Below are 14,987 nucleotides of genomic sequence, written 5' to 3'. Positions count from 1 at the left end.
TTCACTACATCTCAGTGCACTTGAGTGCTGTATGAGAATTCAGACTCATGAATCAGAGTTCACAATTTGCAAACCCTCACAAGCGTCTTTGCATCTGGTTTAATTATCCGTTCATCTGCCAAATTTTTTTCTGAGATTAGTCTGTTTGTCATCAAGAGCTCAGACTTTGCAAAAATATAAAGCAGATAAAAGCACATTTTTTTGTGTCAGTCGACTCATCAGTTAATAGATCTATTGTTTCAGCTCAGTGTGCGCTAAATCCATGTCATTGTGGTCTGTGTACTTTGTAAACTGGGAGGTATAAATTAAATACTATGAAAGTATGAAGTAGCTTAGTGCTGCCATTGCTCTATGCCCCCAGGAACACAAATGCCCCCCAGCTTTATTAATAGTAATAATTTTATCCATTTTTTATGTAGAAACTGGATAGTAGTTGTCCAGCTAAAAATGAGCATAATCCTGACCCCTCACCGCCCACTGCTTGCTTTGCAGACCACCAGATTTGTTTACTTTCTAGAGCTGCTGCTGCTAACTCTAAAAAAGCTTCATCAATGCACAAAACGCACAATTGCTCTGCTGTTGACACGGAGTGCAGCTAATGATGCTGCAGTTAACATTACTTTTCATCATATGCTCGCATATACGAGCTCTGTGGAAAGTGGAAAGTTGAGAGACATTCAGCGATGTTGGAAATTTTAAGGCGGATTTGAAACAAATTAACAGGAACTGGGCAGCTCCAGTGCAACCTGCATTCAGCTGGTGTCAGTCCTGTTAGCGTCTCTCCTGCTGACCGTGCTCACATATACAGCATATACTGTATTTTAATACAAAATATTTACAAATGCGTGTTTCTGTTGTCAAGACAACTGAACGAATGTGAAACTAGTGACTCAAACGCAGCCAGTGAAGACTACGTTTTAACTAGCTGCCACGTTGACCGTGTAAATGCTTGTTCAGACAGAAGGTTAGAAGTGACAAAATGCTGTAGTTTTACCCTCACATTCACTTTTGTTAGCTCTGCTTTAACAATCACAGATGCAGAGAGAGTTTTCTTCCTGAAGAAAGCAGTGAAACTGCCCTCTGTCAGGATTATAACAAAGGGGTTATAAAGTCATGGTAAAATTAAACATGTTTACGGTATCGTGAGCTAAAAATGTGAATACAAATGTTAGGGACGTGTACGACTTTCATTAATTTCCCAAAAAGGGCACAATATGGAATCTTTAATGTCCAACTAGTGCGGGAAGAGAAGCAATTAGAAATTGTTTTCCGGAATAATAGTATTTATTTGTTTAACCTAAATCACGTCGATTCTATTTCAGCTTTTAAAAGTGACTAAACTCAGTGTCATGAAATAAAATATTGGGTAAAATTACTTACATTCACAGTTTGTGCTCATGGCCGTTTCTCCTCCTAGTTTGATTCTGATTTAAGTGACAAGCTCTCCATATGCAAAACCCCGGTTCTTTCCGTAATCCTACCTTGAGTTATAGCTGTAAGTGAAGGGGAGAGAAGCAGGGACATTAATTGAAATGCTGAATAAGAAGGAAGTGGACAAAATTGTGGGCGCATTCCTTCTGAAAGGTCGCCGTGATGGATTTGGCGGCTTGTCGTTTCCCGTTGTTCCGTCAATCTCTCCACCTCCCCAGTGGGAATTAATATATTTATTTGTTTGGCACAGCAATACATGCCTCCAAAAACCATTGCATCATAAGGATTTGTCATTGCCTTATATAAATAAAGTATACGACCCAGACCTTAATGTGCCCTTGGTATTGATTGTTTTACACAACCGTAGGGGGGAAAAAAAGAAAGAGGAAGGAAGAAAATAGCAGACAGGCTGTAGATCAACATCCATATGAGTTTGTATTTGTTGTTTGGCACCATGAGCGTGTCCATAAAAGCATTGACTTTTCATACCCTTTTAGTGCCCCCTGTAGTAAGCTCTGATACGGGGCTGTGATTACTTTCAAGTTCTGCCCCTGATGAAAGTTAACTTCCTTCATGTTTTTCTCCTCATGATTTAAACGGCACACGTAATTCATCGACGTGATGCGTACGTTAAGGAGATGAAGTCATTTAAACTGGCATTGCTTGTAAAAAGCTATCTGCGTTTATCACCAGACAAGACACCTGTGACACAGATGCTGTTTTCTGTGACAGGCGTGATCCATGAGACTGCAAGGAGCTCATAAACGAGGGGCTAATGTTGAAACGAAAGCGAAATGAAGGCTTTCTTCACTCATTTTTTTTTTGGTGTACAGAAGGCTCAGGAAGCTGGTTTTATAGCTACTGTGGAAATCCTTTTTGGGCCGCGTCATTTTCCTCTCGGCTTGTTCAGTTTGCTGTGTGAATTTTTCGAGCTCAGGGCATTCCTGCATCATGACAAGGACGGTGACCGCTATCTGTGGTTGTGTTACGTCTTTATCCAACCAGCCCCTACACACACACACACACACACACACACACACACACACACACACACACACACACGTAAGCGAGGGCCTGCTGTTATTTGATGGCCCCCTTGGATGATGGAATAAAGATAAATGTGACTGTCTACTGGGGCTCAAATCAATCAGCGTTTGTGTGTATTACTTATTACTCACAGTGCATTTCTGTCACTGGGCTTTTGTCTAACACCCCCCCCCATCCTGGGCTCTTCTATCACCCCCCCCCCCCCCTCCCGAACATCACCCCACCATAATATTATTTATGGGGGTCGGACTTTGAGCTGAAATATAAGAAAGGTCAGAGAATCAAACGGGATGGACCGAGAAACAGTGGCAGGAGGGTGTTTTGGTCAAGAACTGGGAGTGTGATTGTATCTGAGCATGTGTGTGTGTGTGTGTCGTGCCACGTCTGACATTTTATAGGAGCGTAGTTTTCCACTGGACACAGCTGGAGAGTTTTATGCAGTAGGTACAAGTACATCTGATGGGTTTGACTTTTCCTCCCCCCCCTTTTTTTTTTTTTAATATTTTTTTGTTTGTCTCTCATCGCCTCTGTGTGTGTGTGTGTGTGTAGCGGTCAGTCCGTATATTGCCCAACATCCATGGAAGTGACCCCGTGTGGAGCCGCCGTTCATCACTGTCATGGGCGGAGACGCCATCGGTGACCTGTGGAAGGTCAGCCAATGTCACCCTGAGCCTTTCTGACCTTTTACCGTTGCCCCTCGACTCCAGCCATCACCCCTCCCCCCCCATTGACTCTTTATAGCCACCACACCTGATATATGATATTGTTACACGTGACCTATCCGTTTCAACCAAAATGCCTTCCATTCAGAAATAACGGCGACACAGCAAGTGTTTGGGCTGAACTCTAAACTGTTAAAAACATCTTTTTTTTTTTTTTTGCATTATGTGTGAATGTGTGTGTGGAGAGGGGACGGAGGGGGAGTGGTGATGAGGATGATGTTTCAGCGGGAGATTAAATGGGGCTGGACAGCATCTGTGTCATCATCTCCGCTCCGGTATCAGCTGTAGCAACCAAATCATAATGTCATCATGTCAGCCAATAGCGAAGGACACTCCTCTTCTTCTGCACTTTGATTGATTGCGTGAGATAATCATCTTAACTCGACTCGCGTTACCAAACAAAAGCACTTAAATTGGGTGAAATGAATAGACGAAGATGCTCTTGTTTTCACTTTGTCCGAGTACGTGGATGCGAGCACCGCTTTGCTGTGACGGTCGACTGTGTGTTTGCCCCGTGTGTGTGTGTGTGTGTGTGTGTGTGTGTGTGTGTGTGAGCGTGTTTATAAGCAAGCGATGAAGCAGGGGGTCAATCAGTCATATGTGGAGGAAATGGGGCAATCTGGGGCCGGGTGTCAAGAAAGTGATGGATTTTAATGCTGCGATTGTAGTTAATGGCTCTTTAAATTAAATCGAGATTAAACGTCTCTGGCGGCAGTCAGAGCTCGTACGGGTACTGAGCAACTCCTCCCCCCCGCCAACCCACCCTTCATCTCGTCCCTCCTCATCCTCCCGTAAGACTTTCTTTCCTCAACTTTACGTTGACAAACACGAGCAGCACACTAATGGGTTTTTTATGCAACAAAGTAATGTGCATTTCAAAGCGCATGTATATTCTGTGTGTGATTGCTGGATTTAGTTGCTCGTGCCTTATTGCTTATGTTTATCTTTTTTTAATATATTCCTTCAGTTTAAACAAACAGATTTCTCAAGTGTATGTTCAATCTGTCTTTCTCCAGTGTGACACTCATATCTAATTCCATTTGCTCCTTTCAAAGTCACAATATTGGGACAGCGAGTTATAATTGGGCCCATACATCCTGCAGAGGCAGTATGGATTAATTCAAGTATGCTAATGTAATTCAATTTGATACAGTTAATCTTGTACTAATGCAGATTGAAGGATGTGAGGCGCAATCAAATACCTCTTAGCCCTTTAATTTGCAGCTGAGTTTTTTAAATAAAATTAGTCAATTTGTAATTATGTGACCTGGCCCATAATTAGTTTATTCATCACCGCAGTTAACTCCCCATTAGGGGTATCAGAGGGAGATAGACAGAAAAAGAGAGAGGTTGCGGGAAAGAGACTTATTTATCTATTCAGAAGGGGAACACTCACAACATCAATTTGTCTCTCATTTAATAACCAGCTTCACGGTGAATCATGTGCTGTTTGAGGGAGATCTTTGGGCTTGTGATTGGATAATTAGCTCAAGGCTGGTGGGATGTGATCAAACAGGAGATACTAGATGTTTACACTGAGTGATCTCACTGGCCTCTTTTGACCAGAGAAGTGTTGCACAGGTCAGAAATGTCAGCACTGTTATCTAGGGCTGTACAAGTCATTGAAATATTTTTAAAATCGCAGTACGGCCAAGTGCAGTGTCCAAAAGGAATAATTTGTCGCTTTAAATGAAGGTAGTGTCTACAGATACGGACCCGTACCCGTAGCCTGTGGCCTACGGATACGGCACTTTCCCTTACCATAAATATTATCTTCAGTGACCTTAACACGTCCGTACCTCTAGCACAGATGCTACGGGTACGGGTCCGTACCTCTAGCATCAACCTACAGAGAAGCCCCGGAAGGATGTGCTTGCTTGTCTGGTGGAGACGGCAGCAAAAATCACATCATCATAACTTTTTTTTTTTTTTTTTTTGCAGTGAGAACGGGGAAAAAATGGCCGTTCTCACTAAAATTGTGACTCATATCACAATTGTAGTTTTGGGTAGTATAATCACAACCTCATCATTTTTACAGATTCTTGACCTGTAGTGCAGGAGTGTCGAATTCATTTTAGTTCTGAGGCCACATCTAGTCCAGTTTGATGTCAGGTGGGCCAGACCACATGTTTTTAAATATACAGAACATTATGAACAACCTGAAATGTCTTCAGAAAAATAAGTGCATTTTCAACACTATTATGCCTCAGTTTACCATTCACACATTACAACACAACATTTAGTCACAGGTAACTGGAACTGAGTGATACGTTAGGTCCAGAAATGATTTTAAATTTACAGTTTTGCAAATTGACAACTTGCACTTAATGTCTTCTCTGTAATTTTTACACTTTGCAAAGTCACCACGTGGGCCAGATTGGACCCTTCAGCAGGGCGCTTTTGGCCCACAGGCCGTTTGTTTGACACCCCTGCTCTAGTGTCATAACTGATTCAGACCTAACATTATGCAGTCACACCACTGTGAAAAACTGCTTTTAAATCCTTAAAAACATAGAGAGAGACTGCTTTGGCCTTTAGCCGCAGGCAGATGCAGAAAACCAGATAGCTGCATTTATTTCTACTCCAATTACTTCCTCACTGTTCGACCCAAAAAGACTGTGAGTAGACTCCAAACGAGGAAGGACAGATGTGATCAGCTCCTGTTTTTAACTTGTGGTCGATAAAGCTCTGAGTGGCTTTGCTCTAAAGCTCACTCACTATGAACCTATCAGAAGTCTTAAAGCTCAGGCCGGCAGAGTTGAAACAGAGGTTGATAAAGCAGCTTTTAGTTTTTCTGGTCCAGCTGCTGAAATACTTTGCCAGATTGCATTAACTCCAATGTTAACAGTGTTTAAAAGCAGACTCGATGCCTTACTGTTTCTCTATGTATTTGACTGCTTTTATTGCATGTCAAGTGTAGGTTTGGTGAGTCTGTTTGGTTGTCTGTATTCACATGCATGTCTATATACATGCTGTACATACATGTTTATTTTGAATTCTCTCTGGAACAATATGTGCCATTTAAATCTATTTTAAATGTTCTAAGATTTCCCCTCTATGGACTGTAGATTCTGTTGCTGAAGTCGTTCATTTAACGTTTAAATGTTACAAACCAGCTGACAGGGAATTTTAAAGTACCCTCTGAAGTGCCTGAAAAAATACAACTGCACTTTTATGAAAATCTATCAGGAATGTGTTCATAGGTGAGGGCTGACGCTAATGATGTTTTTTTCATTATAAATTCAGAAACAATGTAAGTGAAAGCAGCAAATCCTCATAAATGAGATCCTGGAAATAAACTTTTTTTTTTGGCATTTTTACAGAAATGTTCCTCAAATTGTTTACCACTTGTGAAAAATTTGCTGTTGCTCTGCAGTTATGAGGTGGACGGGTTAATCTATTTAAAATCTTTCCTCCTGTAGCAGCAGTTCCATCACACTGTATAAATAAATATCAATTGCAAATAACTGTCCTGCAATGAAGTTTTCACTTTTACTTAAAATTGTAATTTTACTTAAATTATGAGTTATCTCAACAGTGATTTTTTTTGGAGTGGTGTTATGATTATTCTATACATTTTGATATTTTTTTAATGTTATTAATGGATGATAAAAGCTGTAAACAGCATTTTAATAATGTGACTTTCACTGTGAATATATTTTACGATTTTATATTTGTTCAACTTAGAGCAATTCTTTACATTCTTTTGTGTTCAGTACTGTAAATTTAGTGGAGCAAGAAGTTCTATTCCCTCTGAAATGTTGTGAATTAGAAGTGGCTTCAAATTCAAGCTGAAGTAAAAGAAAACTGTATTTCAAAGTGTTTTTGTTTGTTTGTCTTAATCCTACAATTAGGGTGTAAAGAGAACTGAGCAATTTTTGATAGTACTGAAAAAAACTGAATTATACTCCCAGATGATAGACATTGTGACTTGACTGTGAAACATTTGACATTCTAGCTCTGATTTGCCTTGTGGTAAATCCTTAGCAATGTCAAATTCTACCATTGTCATGCTAAATTGAGCTTCTCTGTTCTGCAGTGCAAGTGGTCCAGAAAGGGATTCATCAGAACTCGATGGGCCCTGGCTGACTGGTGAGTTTTATTAATAGGCCCCTTCAATGACACGTCCCACCTCATCACCATTCAACCTTGAATCATTACAACTATATCAATGTGATTAGAGATGAAGATCTAACCACGTCAGTCATGTCTGACTTCACCCTCGAGCCGCCGTAAGCTTATCACTGACAGCACAGACACAGAGTGACTTACACAGACGAAGCCTCTCCGGACAGTGTGCCGCAGCAGCAGGCAGGGATTTGATTAGACGTAACCACGTTAGTAAGCGGTTGCATATGACAGATGACAAAAAACATTACATACAATTGAACCTGTATGGGCTGAATACAAACGCTGCTTCCAGTGTTGGGGAGGATTGGGGGTTGGGGCTGGAAGATGAGGATTGTAATCTAATAGAGGGATGACATGAGAACTAAAGAGCTGAAACGGTAAGCATTTAATAGGGGTATGACGTTTGACAAGAGCGGCAGGGAGAGAGGGGCTGGTGAAGAATAGGAGATCAGGCCAGAGATAGTCAAAGTCATTCATGTATTCATTTGTTCAGGATGTCACTGTAGAATAAATCCCACGAGATGAGATCAATTCCTCTGGGTTGCACTGTAAGCAGCGTGCTAACAAAACACCCCAGACTGATAGGATCTGCAGGTGAGCTGCCCTGCTTCTCCCCAACAGGACAAAGTGAACGAAAGCAGATTAGTGTTTGTAGTGGTATCTTAACCAGCATGCTGCGATCGAAGGTCCAGATGAAGAAGTTGCTCCACTTATCTGATGCATGTCATCTTTTAATCTGCCAGGACAGACGATGATATTTACGCTACCGTTCAAAAGTCTGGGGTCACTGAGAAATGTCCTTATTTTTGAGAGAAAAGCAATTATTTTTGTCAATGAAGATAGCATTAAATGATTCAGAAATGCAGTCCAGACATTGCTGATGTGGTAAATGACTATTCTTGCTGGAAAAAGCTGATTTTTTTTTTTTTTTTTTTTTTTTGCAGTCTTATTTTTTGGGCATTTTTGCCTTTTATTAGATAGGACAGTGAGAGAGAGAGACAGGAAACATGGGTAGAAGAGTGGGGGAATGACATGCAGTAAATTGCCATGAGCTCAGTTCAAACTCATGACTGCTGCATCTGGGACTGCAGGTCCGCTCATGGGTCGCCCGCCCAGCCAGCTGAGCTATCTGAGCACTCGAAACAGCTGATTTTTTATGGAATATCTCCATAGGGGTACAGAGGAACATTTCCAGCAACCATCACTCCTGTGTTCTAATGCTACATTGTGTTAGCTAACGGTGTGGAAAGGCTAATTGATGATTAGAAAACCCTTGTTCAATTATGTTAGCACATGGAAAACATAAAATTACCTGGATGATCCCAACCTTTTGAACGATAGTGTGCATGTTTCAGTAGCTCATTGGGAATAACAGATTTTTCACTTTTAATTAAACCTCACATGGCTAATACTGTGCTGCGTATTTGATGTTGTACATGAAGAAGCTCGCTCACAGTGTGCTCTTTCTTCCCAGTGCCTTTGATCTGGTCAACATCCACCTTTTCCACGATGCTTCCAACCTTGTGGCCTGGGAGAAAAGCCCCTCAGTCTACTCTGGGACCAGGCAGAAGGCCCTGGGATACGTTTTAGACAGGTACATGCTGGACACCAGCTCTTCTCCTTTGACATATTAATCTATCCACTATATTCTTTCTAAGATCAACACACCTTGCCAACAAATGTCATTGCTATATGACTATAAAGAGGCAAAGTCATTTTATATAAAACATTTTACTCTTAATTGCACTCTTAAATTAAGGTAGTCCTCTGAACCCCAAACAGTTTCTTAACATTTTTTGTTCTTGTCACATTTTTACTCACTGTGATCTCATTGTCATCTGCAGTGTCCATGAAAACAGCACAGCCATAACTACAAGTAGAGAGAGGTGTATGTGCAATATATCGAAGCAATAATGCCCGAAATCATAAAAAAGAACACAAAAGAAAGTGGATTTTCTTTTAGTATCTAATTTTAAAGTACCTTTTTATTGACTCTTGGACAAGCTATTATAATCATTAATTATCTTTTTGTTATGAATATTTAAATGAAGAAGATTTTAATTTATTATCATGATTTTAGGTTCAGATTTGGTTAACTGTCCCAAAGAAACGACATGTCACACTCATTATTAGTTTAAGAAAAGAAAGTTGAAAATCTGATGGGTTTTTTTTTTTGGTTTTTTTAATTTCGTGTCCGGCTTTGATAAATGATAAAACTTTGGTGATTTATTTATATATATATTTTTAAAAGATAGCACAACTTTCAATCCTGCTGGCTGGTTTCAGGGTTCAGAGTGTTCAGCAGTAATATTTAACATTCACCTGCCTAACAGTATTTACTATAAACCCTAATCACACTATGCACGATTAGCATAACAAAAATTACTGTAAAATTTTTGCACTCCAAAAACTCTTACTAAAAGAAGCCAACACCTTGCTGTGACAGAAAAAAGAATCCAATTATTTCTAATCTTCATCAGGTAACATTTATATAGACTAAAAGAAACAGGAATAAATACAAACAGATATATTTTGGGGAGAAATGTTGAATACCAAGTTATTTTTGGGTGTGTAAAGAATGTGATTTGTGTATCTATAAAGAGGCAGTAGATAGTAGTCACAAATCCCAGTTCTCTCTGGCATGGCAGAACCTGTATTGATATTGTAATGGCAGCTTATTGTGAGCTTGAGCAGAGGTACAGCCGAGAAGGTTTTGGTGGGATTACATCTGTCTGCAGAAGTAGGGGGTCTTACTCACTACACGCTCTGTGAACTCCCAAGTCTCTTTTATCTGTTCTTTTTCTGTCCCTCTTTCTAACTTTTTCCTTACTTTCCAGCATTTTCAGTTTTGTTTTTCTTTGTGGTGTGATCCCACACTCATCTTTATTATTGTCCCACAACCAACAGAGGAAAGGAAGCGAGTGTTTGTCTGTCAGAGCAAGATATTTTAAAAAAAATGCTCCCCCAAATTCTTGTGCCATCAAATCTCCTGACCTCCACAGGGGTGATTTTAGGGAAGCAGATAAGGACTACTTTCATTACATTCAATTTTGTAATTGATTGGTTAGTTGTCTAAAATGTCAGAACATGGTGAAGCGTGTCCCAAAGCCCGACATGACATTCTCTGTCTGGTTTTGTCCACAGTTCAAATATATCCAGTTTACTGTCACATAGAAGAAGAAAAAACAGATAATATTCACATTTACGACACAAAATTTACTCAAACCAATGAATCGCTTATCAAAATAGTTGGCAATTAATTGGATATTTGACAACTAGTGGGTTAATCAAATAATCATTGCATCTGTAGATGATTTTAGGACTTCTAGTCTTGGGTCTGGTGTCACAATCAGGTCTGAATTCCATCTTCACAAGCACAAAGTATCCGTTTGATAGTTACCAAATGGTCACCAAATGATGAATCTTAATTGGACAGCTGTGATGTTAGCTGAGCATATTCAAACTCTTTTTCATTTTTCACACTTCCTTTTGATCAGCCATGTTGGCTTACTTTGTACAACTTTGTACTAGATATGAAAAATGGTTATTTCATAGTACACAGAAGTATTTGATCAAAATGTATTTGTTGCTGCTGCACGCCATCTCTCTGCTAGACGTCTTTTAATCAAACAGATCCAGAAACAGCAACAGAACTGAGCCTAAGTCAGTTTAACATTTTTAATCATGCATGCAGTGGTATTGAGGAATCTTGATAGTAGGGTCAATCCAGAATTAGAGAACATTTGGGCTTCAAAATGTTTGAAAAATAATCCTTCTCTTTTACGATTTTCTGCTACATATTCATCAGTAGTAGGTAATAAACTATTAAAGGCTTGATTGGCTCAGCTTACACGTCAATGGTAGCATTTTTATTTGCTGTTTGCTGACCCTACTCTAATCACAGTAACAGGGTCGTTAATCCATGCTAGTGTTAGTAGAAGCTAGATCTTTAGCTAGCTGTTACTGCTGACCAAGAGGACAAACTCACTGATGGAAAACAATAAAGAAAAAAAAAAAGAAGAATTCGTCTTATCCTGATAATATGCAAAACAGGGTTGCATGAGGGAGAGTGAGATATTCAATCAAGGCTAACAATGTTATGAAAATATGAAATATAGAAGAGAGCCCATTCTTTTGGAAAACTGTTTGATGATGTTAATTCCATTGTATTGTGTGATTCACTGTTTTCTTCTTCTTCTACCAGCTAAAAAGGTTTTGCTAACAGGGTTGTTGTGGGACACACGTTCTATTCATAACAATTATTTAAAATATGTCGATTAAAAAAATGTTCATAAAGTTACAAGAGACAAGGAAAAAAATAATACCCATAAAGGAGGTTTAGGTGTAATTTTAACTGTTTTGTTTGAGATTCAGTGTGGTCATCAAGGGGATGGGGCAAGAGAAAAAAATGCCATTTTAAGGGTACTTCAGGCTTATTTTGTTATTTATTAATTAAGCTTTTTATTTTATCAGTTGAAAACAATTTCTCAGTTACAATGATGACCCTTTGTGTTTTAAAAAATATTTTCAAACATTCTTTTCTTTTTAGATTTGGTCTCAGGACACGTACATTCACACAACAACTGCATGTTTTAGTATTTTGTACATAAATTATATGAAATTTTGATGGGTGGGATATAAAGTGTCCTCCACTTCTGGAATGACCCAGTACGTGTGAAGGTTTCTTAACAGAGCTGAGAAAAGCCAGTCTATATACAAACATTTCCAGGCTACCCGTCCATAGGCCACGCTAATGTGATTTATGGGATATCCATTTGCAGTGCAGTGGGATAATAGAGTGCACAGTACGACCTCTGCTCACTACCTGGCCATGCTAACACAGAATAGAATCCTAGTACCAGCCTCACAGCTCATGACCTCTCATTCAAATGACATAAGAATGCTCGACGCCACTCCCCTGCACCTCCATTTTGAATAACTCCACACATATATATAGGTGGCATACATTATCACCAGGCGCTCTGATGTGCCTGAATTATGAGCCGTAGTTTCCAGGACATTTTTTACCTCTTTCTTGCTTTGGTGAAGGAAAAGTTTGCCTGCGGTTGGACAGGACAGTGGAAGGTTTTTTAGGTCTAAAGCAGCTTTTGCAGTTTTTATATTACATTGTAACTACCTGGATTTATTGACATAATTAAGTTTCAAAAGGGCCTCTGTTGTTGCTTGTATTTAAGCGTTTTCTTTGTTTCCTCTGCTTTCATGCTTTTTCAGTAGATTTATTTTTAATGGCCCCCCTGTCTTAGAGTTGTACTTGGGTGGCTGAGGGTGCTGAATTGAAATGGTGTTGGCTGAGTGGCAGTTTCCACGCTCCCTCCTTCTAAATCCCCTTGTGTCGTGGATGGTAGCTGTGTAGTTACTTCTGGGCCATATCATTTAAAGGTTCTCTTTTGACCGGGGTGGGGACGAGCGGGTAAGTGGTGCTGAGGCAAGGTGGTGGTGGGCAGGTTGTTGTATGTTCCAGCTCCCCTGGCATTCCTTGCTAGGCGCGCAGGGGTGGAATAGTGGGGGCATCGCGCCTCACTCGCTCACTTTGGGGGAAGCCGTCGGGCGCAGATCCGGAGCACCGGAGTGAGAAAAAGCTGGCGGTGCAGAGGGAAGGGAGGAGGAGCACAAAGGGTGCTTGGGCTCTGTAAAGGGCAGTGAATAATGGGTCGGTCCTTTCACAGAGGCTGCTAACCTTTTGGCAGCCACCAGCAAACTCCATTCTCCTCTGCCGATCTGGGAGGACAATGTGCCCGGGCCAGGCTTTGAATGAAGCGCTACCACCAACAGTGTTCCCATTCAGCGGCTGGTTGGGAACCATCTTTTTGGCTATTGTCCTAACTCTGACTCCTACCCCCAGAAGCAGAGCAGGAAAGGGGACAGGGGGAATATCTAAAGCCAAGCTCCCCCTCCTTCCCTCTTCTCGCTGCTCTCTCTCTCTCTCTCTCTCTGAGCGCTAATCTCTCATTGCGGGATGGGAGAGCAGCTCACGGCTGGGGGTGGGGGTGGGGGGGGGGGGGGGGTTGTGGGTTCTGCTGAACACACCACCAGCTGAGATCCATGAGGCAGCCGGCACAGGAGCCTGATCACACGACGGTGCTGGAGACAGAGCCTCTGCTGCTGGGCATCAAACTTCTGCCTCCACCTTATCTGGGGCCCAGGCCTAATAATACAGCTTACAGCCCATTGAGAACACATCTGATAAGCCTTTTCCTCTGTGGCCCTTTTAACTGCTAAACAGTGTTTATCTCCAAAGTGCTTCAAGGCCTCGGGGGAACAATGCTGAGAAGGAACAGCATTTAGCTAGCCAGACCTCACTATTGAGTCACATCAAAAAAGCACTGCTCTATAGCCTGCGCTGATGTGTGGGCCACTTCCATGAGAGAAAAGCAAAGCTCTGCTTGAAATGCATCCCTTGCTTGTTTTCCTGTCCTTTGAAAGTGCACATTTGCGTTCCAGGCTGCATCGGGCAGTATTTACCTTGTAGAATCAGCTAGCCTTTATGTAGGGAGATCATTGTTTTCTAATTATGTTAAAGTTTAATTGTTTCTGTGTTGGTCAACTGAATGATTAAAAAATGCTTTAAGTTTTAAGGAATAGCTGTAAAGAGACAAGATGATAGCCATGTGTATGCAGTGAAACTCCAGCATAACTGCTCATTTCTGCCCCTAATGTAATGACAGTGATGCTCCATAGAGGATGGAAAATGAGCTGCTAAATGAGCCACTGAAATGATGGCATGAGATAAAACCAACAGGTTTTTTTTCCACTCTTCCTTAAAAAAAAAATCCCTTTTGTGTATTGGAGTTTGTTTCTTTTTCCAACCCCCATTCAGAGCGGCTGGTCCGGTTCAGGGGAGAACAGTTTTACATTACAACTGTGAAATCCTGGCATAAAGGCGTCCTTTGTGGCACGCCATTATTTTCACACAAATATAGTCCATTGTCACAGTGCCGAAGTTAATTTGATCAACATTGGGGACATTTAACTGTTTTGTTCGCTGAAAGGACTTGTTTCATGCTCATTTTCGGGGCATTGAAAAGCAATGATTGGCAGAAAAATAATGTTGCCGTTAACAATTCAAAGCAATTAGTTTCCCATGGGGAGGCAGTGGGCCGCACTGGCCACCACACAGCGATGCTTTGTCATTTTATGGAGGGTCATCAGTCAACTGTCAGAGCGTCTCAAAGAGCCCTCCAATCTAAATGTTTCCCTTTAGGCTTTTCCCAGAACAACAGGCTGAAAGAGCAGAGAAAGGCCGGCTAGTTTCCAGCCAATAGACATGTTGAGCTGCAAGAGGGAGGACGGATAATCGCAGGGAGATCCTCCATAAAGCCCGAATGAATTTATTAACGAGAGGTGTGTGTGTGTGTGTGTGTGTGTGCGCGCGCGCATGTCCATGGGTGTATTATGCTAATCATATTTTCCAACGCGACTTCCATGTCATATCATGGAACAGACGTAACCTCCCATTCTTCCTGTCAGTTTGTATGTGACATCTACATGTCAGGCACAGTCCTCACACTGTGTATTTATGCATTTAGTAGTGACACACAGATATCCTGTACATTATAACCATTATAACAAGATTACTGTGTCTGTGTAGTTGTGGGTGGGTGTAGTGTCACTCTGTGACTCTGTGCTGCCTTCTCA

General features: G+C 41.0%; 1 protein-coding gene across 2 annotated transcripts in view; it reads left to right on the top strand.

The window, feature by feature from the left end:
- Positions 1-14,987, top strand: part of LOC110949841 (inositol polyphosphate-5-phosphatase A) — a 173,579-nt gene that overhangs the window by 99,950 nt on the left and 58,642 nt on the right. For both annotated transcript variants that reach the window (XM_022192104.2, XM_022192106.2), the window contains exons 7-8: positions 7,240-7,292; positions 8,806-8,925. In XM_022192104.2, coding sequence (XP_022047796.1) covers positions 7,240-7,292; positions 8,806-8,925 — 173 coding nt within the window. The remainder of the gene's footprint in view (positions 1-7,239; positions 7,293-8,805; positions 8,926-14,987) is intronic.

The sequence above is a fragment of the Acanthochromis polyacanthus genome, chromosome 15, assembly GCF_021347895.1.
Source record: "Acanthochromis polyacanthus isolate Apoly-LR-REF ecotype Palm Island chromosome 15, KAUST_Apoly_ChrSc, whole genome shotgun sequence".
Classification (NCBI taxonomy): domain Eukaryota; kingdom Metazoa; phylum Chordata; class Actinopteri; family Pomacentridae; genus Acanthochromis; species Acanthochromis polyacanthus.
The sequence above is the reverse complement of the archived record's forward strand: the minus strand, read 5'-3'. Positions and strand labels throughout refer to the sequence as shown.